The 22,868-nt window shown below is 39.7% G+C and overlaps 1 protein-coding gene and 1 long non-coding RNA gene across 11 annotated transcripts; one reads left to right on the top strand and one right to left on the bottom strand.

The window, feature by feature from the left end:
• Positions 1–5,121: 5,121 nt before the first annotated feature.
• On the top strand, positions 5,122–9,855 carry LOC120107088. Of its 10 annotated transcripts, none has more exons than XR_005509041.1 (6): positions 5,122–5,317; positions 5,392–8,152; positions 8,676–8,747; positions 8,874–9,089; positions 9,225–9,344; positions 9,434–9,855. It is a non-coding gene; the product is annotated as an uncharacterized LOC120107088 (long non-coding RNA). The 10 variants fall into 10 exon arrangements; XR_005509043.1 differs by having other exon boundaries at positions 5,392–8,747; positions 8,874–8,945; positions 9,019–9,089; XR_005509042.1 differs by having other exon boundaries at positions 5,392–8,747; positions 8,874–8,945; positions 9,019–9,089; positions 9,205–9,344.
• A 1,414-nt stretch (positions 9,856–11,269) lies between these two features.
• Positions 11,270–21,121, bottom strand: LOC103722509 (cysteine-rich receptor-like protein kinase 6). The gene is made up of 7 exons (XM_039120239.1): positions 20,485–21,121; positions 17,580–17,894; positions 13,504–13,629; positions 12,945–13,078; positions 12,538–12,774; positions 12,046–12,263; positions 11,270–11,937 (listed from the first exon to the last, which is right to left on the bottom strand). The coding sequence occupies exons 3-7, from the start codon at positions 13,616–13,618 to the stop codon at positions 11,673–11,675; spliced, it is 969 nt and encodes a 322-aa protein (XP_038976167.1). The 5' UTR covers positions 13,619–13,629; positions 17,580–17,894; positions 20,485–21,121; the 3' UTR covers positions 11,270–11,672.
• Positions 21,122–22,868: the final 1,747 nt, after the last annotated feature.

Below are 22,868 nucleotides of genomic sequence, written 5' to 3'. Positions count from 1 at the left end.
TTGTAGTAGGTTAAAAAGATATATAAAATTAATTTATTTAAGGAAGCAGGTAGATTTGTAGTGCCTTTGGACTTGTTCCGAAGTCTCTTTTTTTTCTTCCTTTCTTTTAACTTCCCCTTTCTATCAACTATATTATTTTAGAATGATCAGTTATATCACAATGCCAACTACTCCTTATCCCTAACTAAATAAGGTTATTTAGGGAAATATGCCTTTTTCTTATAACACAAGTAATATAAAGAGCATAGTTTATAAGACAATCAAGAAAGCTTGGATATCAAGAGTGCACTAATACTATACGAATGGGCTAAATTGAAAAAACAACATGGTACAAATAGACGCACATTCAAATAAATTGCTAGATTTATACTTGGGATGCTTGCCATCCCACACTCAAACCACCAAATGAATTGTTAGATTGAGCAATGATCGGGGTGCTCGGCCTTATGAGCAGCTTTAGGCACTAGCAAGTTGATATCTAATTCAGCTGCCTTCTGCTAGGACAATAAATTTTAATTGTAAAAATAAAAATTAAAACAGCAAATTAAATATATTATTCAACCATATTTCCTTAAATATGAGATTTGTTATAAAAAACAAATCTAAGTTGAAAAGACTAGAAGGAAGAGATCAACAGATTTACAACTTGTTTAACATAAACATTTAAGAAATTGGTGGACTTGTTTAAGATTATATGTCTATTATTTTTTTCTCGATACCCTAATATTTTATATGATCCATTTTTATGTCAAAATGATGTCATAGGATGGAATGAAGACCATTTCTATCTATCTATCTATCTATCTATCTATCTATCTATATGTGTGTGTGTGTGTCAGAGTGTATTTTTGTGTCTATATGTATACGCAAACATATATACGTATGTATTAGGTTATAAGAAAATATAAAAATAATTTATTTAAGGGAGAAGGTAGATTTGTTGTGCCTTTGAACTTATTTCAAAGTCCTATTTATTTTACCTTTTGCTTTCATTTGACTTCCCACTTCTATCGACTATATTATTTTAAAATGATTAGTTATATCACAATACCAACCACTTCTTGTCCCTGGGTAGATTAGGTAATTTTGGAAAATATTCCCCTATTCTTATAACACAAGTAATATAAAGAACATAGTTATAAGGCAATCATGACAGCTTGGAAATCAAGAGTGCATTGACACTGCATGAATGGGCTAAATCAAAAAAACAACATGTTACAAATGGATGCACATTCAAACAAATTGCTAAACTTACACTTGGAGATGCTTGCCATCCCATACTCAATCCGGCAAATGAATTATTAGATTGAGCAAGGATCGGGATGCTCTGCCTCATGAGCAGCTTTAGACACTAGCAAGATGATGTCTAATGAGCTGCCTTCTGCTCAGACAATAAAGCTTGATTATAAAAATAAAAACTAAAACAGCAAATTAAATATATTATTCAACCATATTTCATCAGATATGAGATTGATTATAAAAAACAACTCTAGGTTGAAAAGAATAGAAGGAAGAAATCAACAGAATTACAAGTCGCTGTTTCACATAAACACTTCAGAAATTGGTGGACTTATTCAATATCATATGCCTATTATTTTTTCCGACACCCTAATATTTTATATTATCCATTTCCAAAAATGATGTCATAGGATGGAATGAAGACAGCTTCTGTTGCTGGTGGTCCAAACCGAGAACGATTGACACAGCGGTGTGAACGGGGTTCCGTCTGAGTTGTCTTGGTTGGTATTGGTTACGCTCCACCTTCCACCGGGAAACCTGCGAGCAAGCCTCGCACCACCACTGGGGTAGTGGGGGCCCTCCGACGATCAAGTCAGAGGAGATTGGAGGAGAAGGAGAGATAATAATCGCAAGCAAGAGAGTGCTCTGGAAGATATTGCTTACCCCCCCTTCTCCCCCCAGCCGCATATATACCTGGCTGGGGGGTCTCTCAGGGGGGTTTGTCATCGTGGGGCGCGATGGAGTGGCCACTGACATGGCCGTTACAGGGCGTCGTGGAGCAGCGCTGGGTACGGCCATGACAGGGCGTAGTGGAGTTCCGCTTTGTACGGCTGATACAGGAGATCGTGGAACAGCATCGGATACAGCCGTTGCAGGAGTAGTGGAGCAGGAGGCCTCGGCGTGCCTCTGGGAAGCAGCCTGTCGTTATCAAAAGATCTCCGACTCGGGGTCGGAGTGCTGGATCAGGGGGCAGCCGACTCGGGGTCGGGCTGTGGAGCCGAAGATGTCCGACTCGGGGTCGGATTGCTGGATCAAAGGACAGCCGTAGTCTTCATGGGCGCGCGTGCCGGTCACGTGGAGCATGGCGGCTTAGTTCCCCCGTAACAGCTTCAAACGACAATAGGCATTTATGATACCTAACACATTTCAGATGCAGCTAAAGTATGGCAAGTTGTGGCCAATTGACGACTAATGTAGGTTCATGGAGACATGGTCGCAAGAACATTTTGGCATGTTTAATCTATCAATAATCAGAGAATTGACAACTAGTTCTAAGATTTGGTCAACTCCATAAAACAGGCAAGAAATCAAATAACATCCTCTTGTAGCCCATCCACAACGACAATAGCTGGTCCGATGGGAACCAGCATCTCCTATTATATCATATACAATAGGGGCTCGTTTGGTTCGCGGGAAGTATTTTCCCTCGTAGGAATATGATTCCTGTGAATCATATTCCTAGAAAGAGGATACCTAGGAAAGTATTTTTGGCATGTTTGGTTAACCATGGGAAAGTGACAAATTTCCAAAGTGCTTATGTTTGGTTGACCATCCACTTTCCTAGAAAAGTTATGTATAATTCCTATTATGCCCTTAATAAAAATTAGTTCTTTAATGCCTCTTTAATGCTTCTTTAATGTTGAAGGGTCTTTTTGGAAAAAAATAAAAAAGGAGTGATTTCCACCTCATAGGAAAGTAACTTTCCCATGTTTCTCATGGGAAAGACTTTCCCATGAAATGTGGGAATCATATTCCCATGGGAATACAACTTTCCCATCTCTCTCCTTTGAAAACTCCAACCAAACAAGAGGCATTTCATTACTTTTCCGTTGACCACACTTTCCCCCCTCCTTTTCCTGCGAACCAAACGAGCCCTAGAAGTAGTATAAATGCAAACTTCAATGATATCATTCCTACATGTCAACTAACTATAATTAACCACTCAGCTGAACAATTCAAACTCTAACAAATCTCTAGACATTTGATAATCGATAAACATGCTGATCATTATTCAGTTACTCTATCTCTTATCTAGGATTACTTCCAGGTTCTGGGAAAGAGTGGAGATGGCGATGCATGGGCCAACCTAGTTTATCTTACAATTTTAATGGGAGAAACTTTATGCAGCTAGAGTCTTTTTTCTTTTTTGGGTAAACAACTTGATTCTTTTTTTTAATATATAACTAACACATTCGTAGGAGACTCCAACAGTGCTGGGAAAGTTTGCTTTTCAATTATTTTTCCTAATTAGACTCTCCTAAGCCATCAAGGTTTTTTAAGATCTTCCAACCGACTCAATATTGCTTTCTCTTTTTTTTTTCATTTCCCCCATTCACGTCCTCACAAGCAACTCTTTGTTCTGATATTATATTGATCATTTTATTCCAGATGCACCCTATTTTTTGGTGTATTTTTCCTTTTTTTTTTAAATTTTTCTTTTTTTTTTTGAATAATGTGCATAGCAAGTGCAATATACTAGTGTGAGAGATGCTGAGCTCAGCCATAAAACAGAAGATGCCAGTTGAGTTAAATCTTTTTGTATCTGAACAAGACTAGAAGTGCAAGACTAGACAATATAATATAATGTACAACTTTTTGATTGCCATGACCTTTTCAGAAGCTATAGAGGAAATGCATCTCAAATACAACAATTAGTAGGTATAAGAGAGGGATTAATGTCAGACCCGAAGGACAAATGATTGATTTACTCATTCAAAGTAATGTACGTGAACGATTTTTTTAACAATATATAATTTACTGCAACGGAGCCCGTAAAGGAGTTGTAGGTACTATTGTACGGACATTAGATACCAAATACCTCACGCGGTGCAGATTATTGGAAAAAGTCAGCACTATCTTGCGTAAGACCATGGATAGCCTTCATCATCTTTAACTAACATTTGGCCACCACTCATTATTTTAAACCAGCATTAATAGAACCTTAAGCTCCATTAATAAAACTTAAGCTCCTCAAAACACATATTGCCTGGTCATTGATATGATAATAGTATCCATTAAACCAACCTCGTCAACCATTAAAGATTGGTTATAAAAGGGATAGGGGCTTCTATGAATCAGCTAGCCTATACTTACAGAGACTTGGAGATTTGCTTGGCTATTGAAGTGCCACAGCCATGACCATGGCGTCTCTGGAGAAGAATAGGCTTAGGCTTTCAGTGTTACTATGTGTCATAATCCGCAGTGTTATGACAGAGGCATTCTACGAACCCAAATCTCCTCCACCACCATCTCCATCTCCGTACTACTATTATTCACCTCCACCACCACCCAATTACTATCACTCTCCATCTCCACCTCCTTACAATTACTCCTCACCTCCTTCGACATCTTACAAGTACTCATCACCGCCTCCGCCACCCTACTATGACCATCCTTATTATTATCACTCTTCATCTCCACCTCCTTATGAGTACTCCTCACCTCCGCCGCCATACAAATACTACTCGCCTCCTCCACCCCCTTACTATTATCACTCTCCACCTCCACCAGCTTACAAATATTCCTCTCCTCCTCCACCCCCCTACTATTATCAATCTTATAAATATCCCTCACCTTCACCACCTTACAAGTACTCCTCACCCCCTCCACCATACCAATATTACTATCACTCTTACAAATATCCCTCTCCTCCACCACCTTATATGTATTCCTCACCTCCTCCGCCTCCCTACTACTATCACTCTTACAAACACTACAACAAATATGAGCTTTGCCGACTCTTTTATCCCGACGCTAGGGGAAAGCGTCGGGAAAGTTTGGCTTAGATCCAGCCTTTGCCGACGCTTTATTGTAGGGCCGGTAAAGGTTTACTTACATACAACGACGCTTGAAAGCGTCGAGAAAAGATTAAAATACGACGACGCATAAAAGCGTCGTCCTCGAGAGCCGACTTCCCACCTCCATCGAGAGCCGGTGCTTCCCCGCTGCCGTCTTCCTCCTTCCGTTCGCCCAGCCCCCTCTAAAATTCGGTCGATGCCCTACTTGTGCGCGCGCCGACTTCCCACGTCCATCGCGAGCCGGTGCTTCCCCGCTGCCGTCTTCCTCCTTCTCCTCTGAGGTAAGCCTCCTCCTCCTCCTCCTCCTCCTCCTGCTGCTCGTCCTCCTCCTCCTCCTCCTGCTGCTGCTGAGCAGATCAAATGATTGCGACCAAGAGATCGTTGCAATGGATGCTGGGAAGGGCGATTGGGGCGAGGAGCATGTGCGCCCTTCCCCACAAATCCGCCCCCTTCTCTTCCGAGGAACTGATGAGAATGGAACACCAGTATAGCGCTCATAAGTAAGCTATGTTGTTGTACCCCACACCACTCCCCTTCTTAGATCTCAAATTCTTGCGGCCTTGATCTAATGCTTTCCTCACTTAGATCCTCTGTTATTTATGTAGATTTATTATATTTGGTTTTGTTGGATGTCGATGCTACCAGGTCTCTGACTCGGTCGATCTTGGTTTTGTTGGGAAGGAAGAAATGTTTGTCAATGTTTCTGTGTTTTGTTTATGGGTTTATCTATGGTTTTGACAAGTCTGGTTGGTGCATGATGATATGCTGATTGAAATTGGAGGGTTGCCATGGCTTTTAAGAGTTAGTGATGCTGATTTTCAGCTGATGCTAATTTTTGATACGATGAGAATTGGTGCTATTCTTGCTTTGTTGTTTGGCTTTTTGCTCAGTAAACTTGGAATTTTTGGGCTTGGTTTGATCTGCTGCTGTAGTTTGTGGTAGTCGTATAAACCGGTGATGAATCAAGGCTTTGCTCTTGTATACAGCAGTACTAATGTTGGAGCTTCTAATACACTTGATACCTGTTTAGAAGCAACAAAATACTTAGTTGGCTTTTTTCTGATCAACTTCATGCTCTGATATGTTGGCTGTCTCTATAGTGGTCGTCTTCTGCTTGTGCGCTTTTAATAGTCCACGCTGCATTGCAAGTTCTAACTTTGTCTCATGAAAAACCATGAAATTAGGTTTACATATAAGGACATTGAAACATGTGTAACTATATATTGAAGAGATTGTAGGAGTCTGTTGATGATAGTGCTGATTCTGCTGAAGAACATTTCCACATTTGATACGCTTGTGAGGAGACAGAGACTTGGATGGATGTTGAAGGGTTAGGGTAGTGGATTCATGGACTTTATATAACGTACATGGAAGTTGTGGAAAGGAATAGAGATGGCATTTTGTTGGATCTAAGCATTATCTTATATGTCTTTGTTGGTTCTAGAGGAAATATATGGCGATGAGGCTGGGCTGGGCTTGGAGCATGGCTTTTTTTTTACCCCTGGTTACCTAATTAGTCAAAAGTTGCTTCCTTAGTTATCAAGACAAATGAGATGACTTGGTTGGGGTCCCCAAACCCCAAGGAGACGATGAACCAAAGCTGACGAGAGGGATCCCTTCAAATTGTGGGAACTGTAGTTGTCTCTGCCAGTTGGATCACTAGTCCGGCAACAACTGTGCATTTCAAAGCTTCAACTGCAAATGAAAAGGTTTGCTTCGGAAATTACAAAAAAAAACCCAGAGAGAGAGAGAGAGAGAGATAGAGAGAGAGGGGCTTTTGTGGGGTGGGGGGTACCTGCAGTCTGAGCTTATTCGCATGGAAGATTTTAAGATACAGATGCAATGCTTGATGAATCAGAAGTCATGGGCACAAGGAATTAAATTAACATCGACGGACATGCATCGCACGTTCTATACACCACAAGAATAAGTACTTCATATTTATTCATGTCGTAGCATGATTTTGCTAAGCCAGCAAGCTACAATTTGTACTTATTTTCTAATCTATCTCGAATTAGTTTACGGAAACATAGATCATCACATTATAATTCCCAAATCCTATTCATAAATTATTTCAATATTATTTCAGGTTCTTTTTGTTGGAAATTTTATTCATGATGCACAGAAGGATCAGCTGCAGAGTAGTTACTCTAATAAAACAACATGTGTGAGTAACTTTCCTCTAAAAGAAAAAAAGAAGAAGATGACTCACTTTGATAGCATCATTCCTCAAGTCTGATTTTGACTTTCGGACATTTATCAACTTGACAGATCATTGGTATGGTGATAGCATAGACATTTTTCACTCGTATTAATCCCTGCTTGTCCTATCTTGGATATGTTCTATTGCTACTTTCAAGGTCAACATTATTTCAATCATATACTTTTGTTATTGTTGCTTAGCATCTACTTTATTTTATGGTTCTGTGAAGTTTACATTGGAGAAGAGGACGGTCACTCTTATGTGGATCTTTTCGAACTAAGATGTTGTGCACGCTAGATGACTTCTTTCCTTGTTTCTTTCACTCTTTAAACATTAAGGGTTCTGCTTCACTACAACTGCACTTGCTCTCAGTTCAGGCTAGTTAGCTTTCAAGGCATTTTGTATTTTGAGCTACAAGTTTATCATGGTTCCAATTGAAGGCTTAATTTTAAAGGGTAGCCATTGGTTGGTCCTTAAATCATGTGTCTTCTTTAAAGTGCGCAACACAAGTTTGTTTCATGTTTGACTGTTTATATATATGAGCTCAGGGGAGATCATGCACCTGGATATCTGATATCTGGTCATTACGCTATTGATTAACTTCAAATCAATTTTTCCTGCAGGCACTAGGGCCTAACATCTTTTGTTGGTTATGCCCTGTATCAAAGTTCAAAGGCTCTGGTCTCCGATTTCCCACTGCATTTGACCTTCCAATATCTACAACACTAACTTGACGTATCAGGTGGCAAAGATAAGAGTAATTTGTCTATAGAAGATGGAAACCATGTAAATTTTTGTGGTTGAGCCTCGCTTGGGAGTGGCACTTACAATCGTGAAGTGCTTGCCCTACGTTTTTGGACTGACACGAGGGCTTCAAGTTACTTCTGTGGGCTGCTTATAAACTACAGGAAGGGTAAGCAGATGGAGTGCCCTTTGCAGGGGGGGGTATCCTAGGGTCTGTAAGTCCCACCATAATAGTCCGGTGAAATCTATTGGGAAGTTATGTGCCTGCCTTCAGGTGATTTATTTTGATATGGAACCTCATAAGCCTTTGACATGTGCTCGATGTTTCCTGTGTTCCACCTGGTGTAGGTTCTGAGAGGCCTGTCTCCTATCCATATTCCTTCTTCCACCTCATTTTCTCCCTTGCCAGCATGTATGCCAAATGTTGGAATCAGACCGAAGTTGGAATATCAATTCCATTCTAGCCTTTATTATTCCAAACAAACATTGCATTAGGCTTACAAAATATCTATTACAGATCTTGTGCTACTTGGTGGATAAGTATTTTATAAACTCAAAATGAGCATAAGGTGCTCTTGTAGGTGCTCTTGTATGCATTTTGAATTCCGTCATATTAACTTTGGCATCTGTATCCAACACTTTGTTGTGGAAAAGAAATAGATAAGCTAAACAATTGTTATTTTTTTTTCCAGATCCAAATACACATATATTATGGATAGAGAATGCAAATGCAAAATTGAAGGCTGTCCATGACATCGAAGCAGGTCTGTTAAGGCACAATCTTTGTTCCAGTTACCTTATGAACTATTTGCATTATACTATCCTTTTCTTTTCTACTATGAATGGAAGCTAATTGTCTTGATAATTAATTAATATTTTAACTGGTTTAGGTGAGGAACTGCGGATCTGCTATATTGATGTTAGCATGGGTTATGAGGCTCGGCAGAAAATTCTTGCTGAAGGTTTTGGTTTCAAGTGTAGCTGTCTTCGGTGCTTATCTGGCGAATAACAAGCATTTTTCTTATATTTTAATAGGGATGATCTTACACTCCAAGAGGATTAAAAGTACTGAAGGCGGCTAACAGCAAAGCCCAGGACTCCTGAAGGTAACTAACAGCAAATCCTATTTCAGGGCAGCAGATGGCCCTGCCTCCATTTACACTATGCTGTTGGTAGAGATGCCAACTGGCATTGAAACCAACAAGACTGATGCCAATTCAGTTGTTTCAACCATCATGCAGGGATCACTGGATGAAACAGAGCATGCATTTTCTTTATCTCCAATAGCTCTTTTTTGTTAATGCTTCTCTGAAGCCTAGGACTCTTAACCAGCCCAGTTTTCATGCTCACGTGTTTCTAAGGTTAGTTTTCATGATTATGCTTTTATATGTTCACCTTTGGTTGTAGTTAATTGTGCTCATGTATTAATTCTTTATTGTTGGTCAAACAGGGTGGTACAGTGCAAGTTAGGTTTCAGCCTTACATTGGACAGTATTTAGCAGCAGCAGCGGAAAATGTGGTGACTATTTTTGATGTTGAGACTGACAGAAAGATATACACAGCGGAAAATGATGGGGGCTTCTACTCGGCCATCATTAAAGTTAATTGTTTAATGTGCAATAGAATTATTGAAGCCTTCTGTTTGTTATAATTATTATATTGCTATATTGTATTTGAAGAATAGTTGGAAGAAGGAACAAAAATTGTACCTTATGCATCATGCAGGTTATATACTAGTATTAACTTTAAAATATAGCCCCCATATCGTAGATTGTGTACTTAGGAATTTGAGATGTATATTTTTAGAATGTTTTTGAAGTACAATGTAATCAAATATTATAATATGAATGTAATCAAAGTTCTTGTTTGTGACGTGTATTTTGTTATATATGTGATTTAGTGTATTTGTTTTGTTAGAATATAATGTGTACAGGGTATTAAAAATTACTTTTATAATTTTTTTTTTAAAAAAAATCATTTGCCGACGCTTTTAAGCGTCGGCAAAAGCGACCGGCACAACACGGAAAAACTGGCACGCCTTTGAAGTTTGCTGCCGACGCTTTAAGCGTCGGCACAATACTGAGTAACTGGCACGCCTTTGAAGTTTGCCGACGCTTAAAAGCGTCGGCACAACACTGGAAAACTGGCACGCCTTTGAAGCTTGCCGACGCTTAAAAGCGTCGGCATATGCCACCTTAGCCGACGCTTAAAAGCGTCGGCATAGACCGCCGACGCTTTCTTCACGCGTCGGCCTAAACCGGCCCCACGCCCACCTGCCCGACGTCGGAGCCACGCTTTGGGGAGCGTGGGTGAGAAATTCGCCGACGCTTAAAAGCGTCGGTATAGGCCAAATATAGCGCCGGGAGATATCAATTATTTTGTAGTGAAATATCCCTCTCCTCCACCACCTTATAAGTATTCCTCACCTCCTCCGCCTCCCTACTACTATCACTCTTACAAATATCCCTCTCCTCCACCACCTTATAAGTATTCCTCACCTCCTCCGCCTCCCTACTATTATTATTATTCTCCTCCTCCACCACCAACTAATTATAAATCACCACCTCCACCATACTAATAGAAGTGTCCACCTCCACCACCTTTGTACCATTATTATCTTTCTTATCATCATCCAAGTCACCGCCTACACTACACGAGTCTCACCACCAGCAGCAGCATATACCATTAGTCACCATGCCCACCATCTCAATCCTCTCATCAATCGACTACCCAACATCCCACACCATCATCTCCTTCTCCTTGCTAGTTTAAGCCTCCACCTACACCATCTCCATCCCCTGCCCCACCTTTCACATAAAAATTGTTACCACCTACGCGACACCATCTCCTCATCCACGCAATAATTATCTCCCTGTTGTTGCCATTATCACTATTATCACCACTAGCGTCACGCTAGTATATATTCTCCTACAGCATACATATTTAGAAATCTACTATGGTCTGCTACTCCATCAGGCCTCTATAATATTGTACTGGATATTGTGTAATTCTGAAAACCAGCATGGAGTTCTGATTCCAATATTGTTAACAGCTCCTGTCGATGAATGTTTGTTTTGCCATTATTTTGAGTCTTGGAGCGATTTCCTTGGAGATCTCCATGTTGTACTAGCCCCGTGGTATTCTAATATGGATTGTTTATGTGAGACATATTTATATATATTATTGCTTTTAAAAAAAAGTGAGATGCTTGTGAATTCTCGTTGCAACGGTGCCAGTTCTACGTACATTTGGTTAGGCGACTAAAGCCGACCCACTTTGCTAGGGCTGTCTGTAACCTCTTCTTCTATACTAAACACACTATCAGTTCATTAATAAAAGAAATTAAAAAGAATAAAGGCAATCCAATGACACAAACCTGAAACCGGGAGAGGTCATCGTCGATATATAGGACTTCTAGTTAATATAATAGCATATGATGATTTAAGACGAGAAGAATGCAAAGCCTGCTTTCACTGTAGGGAGAGGCGCATGCTTGGATGGCTACCACGTAATCATCTCGAAAACAAAGAGGATCCCTTCCTCCTTATTTTCCTTTCCAACTTTCTCCATTCCATTTTTGTTCACCAAATGAGGAGGGTCTAGCGATCTTGGCTCTGCCTTCCAAACTCGACCGGAATTCCTTCTTTTACTCTATGAATTGGAGAGGCCGGTGTTGCCTCCTCTTCCTTTTACTCTCCCCATCCCCTTTTTGAGACACCAATGGACCCTCTCTCTCCCTCTCCATTTTCTCTTCTGTCACTAATTTTCTGACCGTGCCATGCCTCCCTTGTTTTGTAGACCTCATAGCTCACTGTATCTTCAACATATTCAGAATTAGAAAAATCACTGTTCTTTCTGCCTGCCACGATCTCTAAAACCAGAATACCAAAACTATATACATCTGACTTGATAGAAAACTGCCCATGCATGACATACTCCGGTGCCATATACCCACTGTAATAAGTTGAGTATATTATTTAAAATACTCTTTAATCAACCAGTGAATGCATTGGTAATTCTTTCAGATAGAGAATGCATAGGTTGTTCAAGATTTCTACTTACAATGTTCCAACGACTTGGTTCGTGGTGCACTGAGTTTGGTCTCCACCAAAAAGCCTAGCCAAACCAAAGTCTGAAATCTTTGAGTTCAAATCTGCATCTAATAAAATATTGCTAGCTTTTAAATCCCGATGTATAATTTTTAATTGAGATTCTTCGTGCAGGTATTGTAGGCCTCGAGCAATCCCACCAATGATCTTGTTCCTTTTTCCCCAGTTTAGCTGTTCGCGCTTTCATGATCTATGTCATACAAACTTGATAATCAATTAAGGATGATCAATTAAGGCAATACATATGAGAGTACATCCAAAGAGGGCTTAAACATAAGATGGTCAGACATTTGTTTCTTCTGCACTAACAAAAGAGTTACACTAGAAACACAACTATATTAAGTTGGTAGAGGAGAGCCTACATTTAAACAAACACCAAAGTTGGAGGTTCAGTATTAAGTTATAGTTCAACAATATTATGCTGGCTGCATACGTTTAATAGTCAGTTTTGAGTGGATGAAGAAATTATACCAAAAAGAATGGTGTCCAGGCTTCTGTTAGGCACATATTCATAAACAAGCAACTTCTCTTGTTCTTCTAAGCAAACACCCAGAAGCCTTACAAGATTCCTGTGCTGGAGTTTTGCAACTAAAACTAGCTCATTTCTCAGCTCTCTGAATCCTTGTGATGAACTAGCTGATAACCTCTTCACTGCTATTTCTCGTCCATCAGTTAGTAGTCCCTATACAGAATTATAAGTTTAACAGGAGTTATATAGAACCTGAAGAAATTAAAGATAAATATAGAACTGATTTGGATCAAGAAGATTACGTATGATAAAGTTTTTTTATTGGAGTACAATTCTATTAAGATTAGATATAAAGAAGTTGATGCAATAGGCTACCATGATACCTTGTAAACTGCACCAAAGCCGCCTTCTCCAAGTTTGTTCTCTTCAGAAAAGTTAGATGTTGCAAATCGTAGTGTAGATATATCAAGTAATAGGGACTCGACACTTGCGATTTCCTCCAGGCTACTCCCATGTACTGAAAGTGCACGGAATTTTGAAACTATTGTCAAAAATTTCTTTTGAATCTTACAAATAATGATAAGAAGATGAGATAATTGGACCCAGAAAAAAATTCAGAAAATGATGTTGCTTAATTAAACCAAGTCAGCTCTAAATCAAGACCAATATATAGATCGTTGCCTCTCAAGGCGGCAACTTGTGGACCGTTGGACCTCGTTTTAACAGACTTATTAAAGGCTATTGAAATAAATAATCAAGCAATGCACACTTTTTTTTGCTTATAGTAAACCTTTCTGGTCATAACTTCTATAGTAACTTCACCTAAGATTTCATCCTTTTTTCCTCTTGGTAGAACTTTGGTCAAGCCCCAAAAAAAATGTAAAGAAAAGAGCTGGATATTTTGTGAAACAATAGAAAGCATTTAATTCATGGGTTACTTACATGGTAACTTTACAAATGGCTTCCTCCTCCTCGAGATGCAAATGCAAATTATGCAGATCAGCACGAATGCAGTTACTAGAGGTATAGCAATAGCAAGGACCATACCGATGGCCATTTTCTTCTTTCCTGCATTTGATAAATGACCACTTTCATTTGCATTTCTGTATCAACATGGCACATTGACGATAACAAGACATGGAGCCATTGGTTAAGACATACATCATATTAGTGCATCTTTATTGTCTGTTACAAATGTTTGTGGCATGTATGGCAATTGAGGCCGGTCATATTGTGGGAAAGCTTTTATTTATTGTCTTTCCTGCATTTGATAAATGACCACTTTCATTTGCATTTCTGTATCAACATGGCACATTGACGATAACAAGACATGGAGCCATTGGTTAAGACATACATCATATTAGTGCATCTTTATTGTCTGTTACAAATGTTTGTGGCATGTATGGCAATTGAGGCCGGTCATATTGTGGGAAAGCTTTTATTAGTATTTACTCTATAAACCTTATGATTCTTATCTGGCAGGCTTGTTGAATAGAGTGTCTCGGATAAGTGGATTGAGTTTGGATACTTTGTGGTGAATGTTTTACACCATAGAGGGTTGTATAGTCCTTGATCATTGCCATGTCATCTGATCGTGGAAGATAGACAACTGTCAAATACGGCATCATGTTGCGTTCCAAATGTTGTACATCACTATTGGATGTTAAATAGCCGTCCGTCTCCATGATTGGATGACATGGCGGTGATTGCAGGTTGTACAATTCTTCCTGGTGCAAAACATGTACTGCAGAGGATCCCTACTCAAGTGAATTAGGTGTGAAGCAGAACTAGGGTCCAAAATGGACTGCCATTCAAAAGGAATCCATGTGCAATCTTTTCATGCTCCTAGGTTAGTAATAAAAATGTGATCCTATGGAATGTTAATTTGGTGCAATTATGATAGTGCGAACTACCTTTGATCGAACAATAATATACTGGTGCTAGCCAGCAAACCCTTAAATTAAAGAAAAGGTTCTCTACTTTGGCTGGTTTGTGGAAATAACCCTCGTATATTACAGTGTCCTAGATGACTGAATAAATTCATTTCATGCAGGTCTGGAAGCAGTGGGTCAAAGGAACAATTTTGGAGATATTGGACCCATCTTTAGGCAACCATTGCCCAAGAGGCGAAGTGTTAAGATGTGTTCGGATTGGCCTATTGTGTGTCCAGGAAAATCCATCTGATAGACCCAACATGTTACAAGTTGTTGTGATGCTCAGCAGTATCTCTGTGTCTCTCCCGGCTCCTTCTAGACCAGCATTTTGCATTGGAAAGAGTGGTATTGATTCAGATGCTTATTCAAATGAAGTTGATTTATCTAGAGGTACGTATGACAAATCTTCAAGCAAGTTAATACCAAAGTCACCAAATAAGGTGTCGATTACAGAACTTGAAGCTAGATAAATGTATGAAGCTAAGTAGAAGAAGGTTGATGAATATCTTGAACAATTATGGTCTTTCTTCAAAATTATAAAGATTTTTCATCATGGATGTAACACCTGCATTTTTTATCAGACCCTCATAAACACTGGAAATCCAGTGTGCGCGCCTCATGTCTGCCCATTCTCTTACAAGACAATCTATTACTTGATTTCCTTTATTTCCATGTTTACTGATCTTCCAGAATTTAAATAAAGTTCAAGAAAATGATGCATAGAGAACAAGGACATAAACCTAACCTCAAGCAAAATTACCAAAGAATGGTTGTGGATACACAATTGCAAATCCAAATAGACAAGAGAAGGAAAGTGCATAAAAGCAAAGATGATATTTGCTCTAATTAGGTTGGGCGATTAAAAGTATGAACTGCAGCAACCTAAGAGCCGAGGAAAGAGACCAGAGAAAAATGTCTTTTGTCCTGATAGAAGTGGTATTATACTAATAACTAGGCATGATAAGAGGACTTGAAGAAACTCGGACACTCTGTTTTAGAAGAACTAACAATCCCTCATAATTTTATAGCATTTTGTCACCTTGTTAGCACCAAAAAATAGAGGTACCAAGACAAATTTTACTACCACATAATAAACATCTTAAAAGTTAGCAAATTTAAGAAACTGTAATCTAATGGGAAAAATTATAGACATCATAAGCAATTCAGTCATATTGGCCTTTGTCAACAATCAAGTTATGAAGTCAAAGGAGTAATCTGTAAGGTGTACCAGGAAGCAAGCACATTATTTTTGCAAGAAGTTTATGATTTTGTTCTGTATTCCGATGATTCCATTATGAGAAGCTCATCCTTTGACACCATGTCTCTAGGTATGTCATGCTTTAAACCTTAGTTGCCAAAACTGGGAGCAGATGCAGAAATGGATACAAGGAAATGAATTTAAAAAAAAATTGAAGGAAATACTTAGGAAGTGAGTACCCAATCGAGTTTCTGGGGAATTTATGAAGCTGGGAAGTAACCCTCAGTAGAAATTTCCCATGACCAAGTCTTAGTCTATGTTTACATCACTCAACCTCCTCAAACAAGTGCAATTACCCAATATGCATATCTGCAGCAATCGAAAGCTAGTGGCTACATGTAAACGTGAATTCACCAGCTTCTTCCTCAATTGAATGGTCATCCAATGCACTCATTCCAGTTCCACCGGTAATGAGGGTATTTATTCTATCTCAACATTGTCATATAAGCATGGCTAATCTAGAAGTACACAACATATATTATGAGATGAAATGCAGCAGATAAAGCAACCACCTAAAGTAAATAAGATGAAATATTGTTTCATCAACATTACTGTAATGGCTGTGCATCCTCAGACTGCTAATCAAGTTTCAGCAAATGTGAATATAAGGGCTAACCTTTTATGTTATTATTCCAATACTAATTAAGAGGTCTTCTGCTCTAGTCATGAGCATATTGGTAGTCGCACTGCCAGAATTTTCCAAATAACAAAATTGGGTGCCTCCCCTCCCCTGTTAATCACGATCACTGTATTAAATTTTTGACCCACTCTTAAAATATCAGTGTCGCTATGTCTTTTATCTGACTTCTTCCAAGGATTAGAAAGGCTGTCACATCATTGGTTGTGCCCTGTAAGATATAGAAGTCATCAGTCAAAGCAAAGAATTGCAGTTCTAGCAACATTTAAAATCTAATATTCATGACTTGATGGGTTCAAAGGCAATGTTGCTAATGCTTCTTTCTTTGAAAGTTCTTTCAACTACTTTATGCTGTCTTTCTTTGAACTTTTCTATTGCAGATGCTAAGGCATAAACTGCTAGACCACCAACAGAACTTCCAAGTTAACCTCGATCCTTTGCTCTCCTCCTAATCCTTCAACAAAACCTAGGTGAAATCCTGGACTGGGTCTATGGCCTTGCTCTCTGTCGAGGCAGTATCGGCCTCCTAGCATGTTCAACGTGCCTCAAAACCACATCTCAGGATCCCATGCGACTATGCCCACATGGAAAAAGTGCAATTTATCACGTATGATGATCGCCACCTGTACTAACTACATGATCACAATTTATTACAAAAATTGGATGATCCCAAATATGTTTGCAAGTGAGGCTGCAGTCAAGCAAAACGATTAGATCAGGAACTGGGAAAGATAATAATTGCGATTTCTCAATAAGCAGTAATTGTTTATGTGTTTCTATTTTGTCAAAATTCCTTCTACCGAAAGCAACAAAGAACTCATCTGGGCAACCCCAGCCTTTTGCAAGTTTGAATATATGCATGAGAGCACAATGATGGTCGGTTGGCACCTTAAAGTAATTACAAACCCAGCAAATTTCCTGTCCAGAGTATGCTCCACCCATGTTTTAGATTCCATTACACGCGTATGTTCCAACTGGAACATAGGATTCCGGTGGCCAAGCAACAAACAACACTAAGCATTACCCATGATAAATTTTGGGCATATCTCCTTGCTACTTAACCATTCATGAAAAGAACAATCATGTAGTTAACAAGCAAAAAAGAAACATGTCTTCAATGAATGAGAGCCAACGAAAATGAAATCTTGAATCTTTGACTTTACTAACATGATGAAGAAATAAATTGTACCTGGTAAAGAATAACCGTGTGGTGCAGTGCATTTTCATGTGGCAAAGATTTTCTTCGCAACTGCATTGCTTCTGAGCATCGCTGTCTCTGAGAACAGGATCTCTTCCTGGCTGTTGACATGCTACTTCTTCCCTTAACGCGGGCAAAGCTAAGATTTCAAGAGACGCTTTCCATAATCAAAGAAATGCGACTTCTTTAATTCAAAAAGGTCTGGCTGTTGAGATGCCCCTTCTTCCCTTAACGCAGGCAAAGCTAAGATTTCAAGAAACGCTTCCCATAATCAAAGAAATGCAACTTCCTTTAATTCAAGAAGGTCTGATGCCAAAGACAACGCAAAATATCAGGGCTAATGAAGCATATCTATCATGTTCCTCAGACCAACAATATGTCGTACCAAAAGGGGTTTAGAAAAGATAATTGCTTCACAACCCTAATCGAAATCGGAGAAAGACAAAGAGGTTGGATTACCAACAGAAAAAATAAAATAAAATAAAATAAAGAAATCGGGGTCAACAGTGTGAAGGAGGAGAACAATAAATCCAAATTTTGAGAAAATCAAGAATCCAGGAAAAAGGGGAAGGTGAAGAAAAAAACAGAAGAACAATATGAGAGAAGAAGCCGGTACCATCACCTGCCGCAAGGACCTCTGGTCGTTGGTCACTAGTGCCCTGCCGGACCACCACCTCTTCCCTTCCCTCTTCCCTAGGAGACCATGAGGACCTCCCTCTCCCTTCTCTATTTTTCTAACAAAAAAAACACCTGCTTCTCTCCCTCTCCCTCTCCCTCTCCCTGTTTCCCTCTCTCTTACATTTGGGTGGACCCTGGAAGAATCTCTCTCTCTCTCTCTCTCTCTGCGTGTGTGCATGTGCCCCGGTCGAACCCACTAGAGGGTCCTAAACTAATATTTCAACTGTCAATCGTGTTGACCTCTGCTCTTCGCCAGGCATCACTGGATCCACCATTGACAACCCCCATCGAGTTGCCTTTGCTCTGATCGAAATCTCGTTTTCCAATTCGGAAGATCATTACCTAGAATCAGACGAATTCTGGCGCCGGACGCCGACCACCCAACCAGTCTAGTTTTTCTTCCATCTCTCCATCATATTTTTCACCATTTCCCTCGTTCCATCTATAAGTCTCTTATAACTGATGGTCTTAGTTTTGTGTAGGAGTGCATCATCCGAATAAGGAGAAATTAAAGTAGGGTTGTACACTCTAGACCTTTTTATTTATTAATTTTGAGGAATGACTTAGAGTAGGAGAAAGAATTTCTAGGTGATGGGCTATAGATCAAGGGCGCGTGCCTAAATTGGGACTCTACCATCTAGAGCTATGACCGCTAATACTGATACGCAGATTTAGGGTCATCACCCCTAATACCGAAGGATCCAAGTTTGTAGAATCCTGAGAATGTCTGGAAACCCAATGAAGACACTTCCTATGCCCAAACGTAAAACTTTATTGTACTTTAGGAACTTTTTAGAAAACCTACAATTGGTGTGTTCTGTTGCAGTCACGTCTAGCCTCGTTGAAAACTAATATGTAGGTATCGCTATATTCTAGGTTTTTTAGAGATGGATTCATGTCACATTTTTACTTAGAAAAATCATTTTGCAGTTGTTATCTTGATCAATTTGTTTTTGTTTTTGTACAGACATTCGGAACACAATTTTCCATAAGTTTATATATGTGTATGAAAAAACGGGTATAGTTTACAAAGCACAAAAAAAAAATTTGACAATGTAGACCAAGCATAGGAGACTACATTGTGTATGATGGTTGGATTTTTATGATAAAATTGTGCTTCAAGAAAATTGTTAGAATGACATAGCATGTTGTGAAGCATTTCATGTCAATTTATTTAAAGTTTATACATGTTTGTGTCTGTACCACATCCAGACTGATTGTGCTCTAAAGGTTGGTGTAGGCCCAATAAAATCGGTTTAGATCCAAGAGAGCAAGAGTTATCGATCCATGATGAAGCCTTAGTGTAGTGAAATCCACGTAGGATAGCTGCACCCATCTTTCGAATATTCATAATAGGAAGGAGTGCCGTAGTTATAGCTATTTTTCCACTATCCATAATATGAGAGGAAGGGTAGCACTACTCATCATATATGGTACTAGTGGTCCATGTGACAAATACTAGTGAGGACAAGTATCCAAGAGGAGTAGTGGCACCCATCTTACAGTTAGGAGGAGCCACCTATAAATATCAGAGTATAATGTTGATAAAGAACCTTTTGACATCCAACATATCAATTAATTGTATTTTATCTTTACTTATCTTAACATTAGCTTTATATTATACTATACTCACTGCAAATAAAATAGTCTTTTTCAACGCTTTTTAAAGCCTATACCGATGCTATAAGCGTCGGTAATTTTAGCGTCAATGCTTTCAAAAGCGTCGCATAGGTGGGGATGGAAACATTTTTTACTGATGCTTTTTCAAAACGTCGGCAAAAACTGATGCTATGTTGACGCTTTTAAGCATCGTCCTAATTTGCAGTCCGCAGATGTTTATAAGCATCGGCATAATTATTTTAAAAAAAAAAATTGAAAACCCTAAACCTAGAGACCTGAGGATGGCTATTCCGGTCTCCGGCGGTCACCTTCGGAGAAACCCTAGCAAGAAGATCTCGGGATTCTTCTTCGCGAAGGAAGGGGAACACGCTGAGGACCCCCTCCTCCTCGGTCCACGGCACGGCCTCTAGAGCTTTCCTCACCTCCAATTTCTCGAATCCTCACAGATTCACGCAAGACAGCGACCGCATAAGTTAGATGAACCCCCTTCGATCTCTCGAAACTCACAAATTCACGCAAGACAGTATGAAAACATTAAAAATTAAGAAACTGAAAAATGACATATGTATTTTTTTAGAGAATATTCTGAATCCCTAACCTCCATTAGGTTGATCAGAAGATGTCGGCCAGCATCCCGGACGGGCTGCCTCCCATCACCAAGCCTCTTGATGACGGCGGGTATGAGACCATTAAAATGGAGCTTGAAGTGCTCCCCGGAGAGCACAGTAGTGAAGGACAGTGCCTGAAGTGCGCCCTAGGAGACCCGAAAATTGTTGTCTTTGAGGAGATCCGTGCAACAATCGACGAGGGCCGTGACCTCGGCTGACAACAGGCTCTTCGTAGACGCCTCCAATAGCTGGGGAAGCTGCTCCACCCTCCATCCGCTCTTTCGTGTCCGTCACCCGCGCCATCTCCATCGCCTCCTCCATCTCCCCCCAGGGAGGAGAACCTAAAAATATTCTCCCTAGGGTTAGTGCTTCGGATCTGGAAGGGCCCTCTACGATCGAATCTAGCAAAAAAAAAATTAAGGAGAAATCAAAAGAAATCAAGCCAAGCGAGCGAGAGAACAAGAGGGGTTAGGGATCAGGAAGGGATTAGGATCGGGACAGGGGGAGGGTGGGATTTATGTGGGTGGGTTTTGGGGGCCTCCGATGATGCTGTAGAGAAAGCATTGTGGGGGTGGGGGCTAGGTTCATTTGGACTCCGACAATGTTTTAGAGAGAGCGTCGTTGGGGGTAGAGATGGGCACTGGCAAGCGGGCCGTGCCAGGCACGGCCCCTTTGATAGGGCCGTGCTGGGCTAGAGGTTCCTGGCCAGCGGGCCGTGCCAGGCACGGCCCGCTTCGGGCCTGGGCCGGCACGGCCCGGTCTAGGCCCGCGGGCCAAGCACGGCACGGCCCATAAGGGCCTGGGCCGGGCTGGCACGCGAGCCTGGCACGGTCCGGGCCTGGGCCCGGCTCGGCCCGATAAAATTTTTTTAATAAATTAATAAATATTGAACACTAAGAAATCTTGATTTATGAATATAAAGCCACCTTAATGGTGGAGGGTTTGGCATAGACCCCTACCAGTTTATTAATTTAAATCAAAATGGTACATGAAGGGAGGTTTGGACCTTGGTCTGACCTCTAGATTCTAGAATACAATAAGAAACTAAGAAAGGGCCGAGGTTTGTACCTTGGTCTGACCTCCAGAATACAATAAAAATGTACAATTATAAAAAATTAAGAAATCTTACTAATCATCAGTGATTCAGTGAATCAGTATTCACTCTTCAGTCTTCAGTCTTCAGTAGTGTTTGTATCATCATCATCAGAGGATGTTGTATTATGTCCACCTTTATCTTGAAGTCTTGCCTCAGCATCCAGCCAATCCTTGAAGCAGAGAAGCATCTCCACCGTTTCGCCCGTCATCCTACTTCTCTTTTCGTCAAGAACACGCCGACCTGCACTAAAAGCGGATTCCGATGCTACCGTGGACATCGGCACAGCTAAAATATCGCGTGCAATTGCAGACATAACAGGATATTGATTTCTAACACTCTTCCACCAAGATAATACATCTAGATTCTCTATTTGATTTTCATCATATGCAGACTGAAGATCATTTCGTAAATAAAATTCTATTTCACTACTTAAAGATGAAGAAGATGAAGAGGAACTTGAAGCATGTGTGTGTCTTCTCTGTGCAATGAATGAAAAAATAGATGACGAACGAGAACTACTAGAAGGAGGAATAGAGGTTTGTATTTGTGTTCTAGATCCACGAATTTTTTCATCATATATAGCATAAATATCATAAAGAAGTTGTCTTACCTCATCTTTAGCAGATTCAGCATCTTGATTCATATTTTCAGCGTATGCATCAAGTAAAATTAGCACGCCATTTAATTTAACTCTAGGATCAAATACAGCAGCTAAGTTATGCATAGGACATATCCTGTCCCAATACTCATTCCATTTAGATTCCATTAGGTGAATAATAGGCATTAAAACATCATCATATCTATGTTCTGCAAATTTTTGACTAATTATATATGCTTGTTGTAAAAATGAACATGAAGTAGGGTAATAAATACCAGAAAGAACATTGGTAGCATTATAAAAACTAAGCAAAAAATCTTCCAAAATTTTTCCTTTATTCCAATCAGTTTCAGTCAATGTAAATCCTAATCCACGATCATTAATATATGCACTTAATAAATTTTTATATGGGTATGCATCATGTATCATGCTATATGTGGAGTTCCAACGAGTAATTACATCAAGTTTAAATTTTTTAAAACGTTTACCATGATTTATGCATAATTCCTTAAATTCTTGAAGTCTTGATCTAGAAGCATGAATAAAAGAAACTGCATTTCTAATTTTTGAAATCACATCTTGAATCATGCCCATGCCAGCTTGAACAGAAAGATTTAAGATATGACATGCACATCTAATATGCAGTAAATTTCCATCTAATATGGGATGCAATGAGTCTT

This window comes from Phoenix dactylifera, unplaced genomic scaffold, assembly GCF_009389715.1.
Source record: "Phoenix dactylifera cultivar Barhee BC4 unplaced genomic scaffold, palm_55x_up_171113_PBpolish2nd_filt_p 000760F, whole genome shotgun sequence".
Taxonomy (NCBI): domain Eukaryota; kingdom Viridiplantae; phylum Streptophyta; class Magnoliopsida; order Arecales; family Arecaceae; genus Phoenix; species Phoenix dactylifera.
Note: the sequence above shows the minus strand (reverse complement) of the source record. Positions and strands in the feature narration are given on the sequence as shown.